Here is a 2,105-nt window from a genome sequence, read left to right as displayed (position 1 = left end):
GCCAAAACCAGATTGAGAGGGGTGGGTGCCCTTTTATATGCCTGTCCAGTGTCTTTCATCCTGCCACCGCTGCAACTTCCCTTCCCACTCTCCTTTCCCGCCTGTACTAAGCCTCTCACCTTCTCCAGCAGCGCAGGACAGCCAGCCAGCCGCGACTGCCGCGCTCCCCTCGCCGCAGCCGCCGGGCTCAGCCTGCGCCAGCAGCCGGAGGGGGCTGCCAGGCGCTACGGGGCCAAGCGTGACGCTCCGCCCCGTCCCCATGGCTCTGGACCTGGGGGCACACTGCCTCCCCGCTGAAGGTGACCTTCGGAAGGGAAGAAAAGAGGGGGAAAGGGGGGAGGAAAGGACTATCCATCTACCGTCTTAATGGAGCGGGATGTGTTTCAGAAGTCGGGGTGGGATTGTTTCTGCTCTAGCCATAGCATTGTAAACCCACAGGGACCATTGGCAGACCCGCCTTGTTCAGCTCTGTGCTCCAGCTGAGGGAGCAAAGCAGCTCCCTGGGCTGGAACGTGGTCCTTGCTCTGGGGCTGTGCCAAGTAAGAATCCGTTCCTGATGGAAGCGATCAGAACAACCGTGGACTGCCAGTGCTTGTCCTTGGCTACCAAAGGTGCCCATGCCAGTGAGCATCAGAGACCAGGCACAAACCATGGCTGGTTCAACGACCCCTCTTCAGGCCCAGTGGGTCAGGGTCCTCGCACACACCAGGGCTGCAGAGCGTGATGGTGAGGCTGAAATTATTAATGATAACTACGATGACTTGCAAGCATTTCAGCTGTTCTCAGTACCTGACCCCAGAGTATACTCCTGTGCCAAGGTCTTCCTTCTTCCACTTGAGCATGAAGATGAAAACATCTCCTGGGTGCATGGACACCATGCAGGTCCTATATCTTGGCTCTTAAACACTGGTTTTTTTCTCTCAAGGAAGTGGATCAGTTTGTGTATCTGAAGCAGTGGTGCATGCAGCTGTGACACAGGTGTGTCACAGCACTGGCCTCCCTGTTCCCTAGAGCCAGAGCCATGCTGGACACTTGTAGTGATGAGCCTCAGCACTCCCTGGCAGAGAATTGGGAGGAAGACTGGGAGAGGTGAAAGACAGTCTAAGAGAGGAGAGAAGAGCAGCCCCCATAAACATAAGTACTCTGGGTCTCCAGCACAGGCCTGAACCTTTTCACATGATCTCAGAAGGGAAAATAATTGTATGAAGGGCTGTCACTCAGTGCTTTGCCCCACACAGGGGCAGCGAGGTGAGATGAACTGGTCTGCCCATACAGGCCTGTGAAGAGCCAGTGTGCTGCCACTCAGAGATGGTGCAAATCAGAGGGCAAGAGGAGTAGCACAGTCAGGCTCCCAGCTGTCCCTGTGCTTCTGGATAAGAGGTGGGGTGTGAGATTGTTGTACTGATGACCCAAAGGTCTTGTGCCATTCAAGGCTGCTCCTTCACACCCATTCTGGAAGGTGTGACTGGTAACAGCCTTCATGTGCAAAGTCCCTACAGGCAGGAACATTACAGCTAAGGGTGATGTGAGTGTACTGAAGAAATATATCCAACATCCAAGAACTCAGCACTGGGATAAATGGGGTAGTGTAGCCACTGCTCTCCGGGAACAGGGACCCTGTATAACCTATAGTCTTCTGGTGGAAAGTGTGAGACTGTTGCCTCTACTTGAGAGACAAGCAAGAACTGAAGAATGTCCCTGGGGACTTGCTACAATTTACAGTTACAATGTAATGCTGGGAAAGCAGCCCAGGTTCCCTGACTCCCCCAGTCCCTCTCTCCTTCTCTCCAATCACGATCTTATACATGCTTCCAAATATAGGAACCAAATACAGTAGCCTTCCTTATTTTCCAGTTAATTTTTGAGAGACAGAATCCCTACATTATCTATTTCTATTGAGATGGGCACCTGCTGAGGGGTTTGGTTTAGAGGAGACACCTCTTCCACAGCTGTACCTGGAGTGCACTGACAAGTAGCAATTTTGCTGAGGGCTTGCCCCTGATCTGCCATTCATCTGACGCTACATCTGCAGGGCTTGTCCTGCATTCCTCATTAACAGGGAATATGTCACGTACCGTGTATCACATGTGTGTTTGAGAATCCCT

The 2,105-nt window shown here is 52.8% G+C and overlaps 1 protein-coding gene across 1 annotated transcript in view; it reads right to left on the bottom strand.

The window, feature by feature from the left end:
* LOC103618788 (serine/threonine-protein kinase SBK2) overlaps positions 1 to 355 on the bottom strand; it is a 9,943-nt gene extending 9,588 nt beyond the window's left edge. Inside the window, 3 exon segments of the mRNA XM_008637244.2 lie at positions 120 to 212; positions 214 to 339; positions 341 to 355. Coding sequence (XP_008635466.2) covers positions 120 to 212; positions 214 to 339; positions 341 to 355 — 234 coding nt within the window.
* Between the last annotated feature and the right edge of the window lie 1,750 nt (positions 356 to 2,105).

Source organism: Corvus brachyrhynchos, unplaced genomic scaffold, assembly GCF_000691975.1.
Source record: "Corvus brachyrhynchos isolate BGI_N302 unplaced genomic scaffold, ASM69197v1 scaffold23, whole genome shotgun sequence".
NCBI classification, from domain to species: Eukaryota; Metazoa; Chordata; class Aves; order Passeriformes; family Corvidae; genus Corvus; species Corvus brachyrhynchos.
This window is presented reverse-complemented; position numbering and strand designations above follow the sequence as displayed.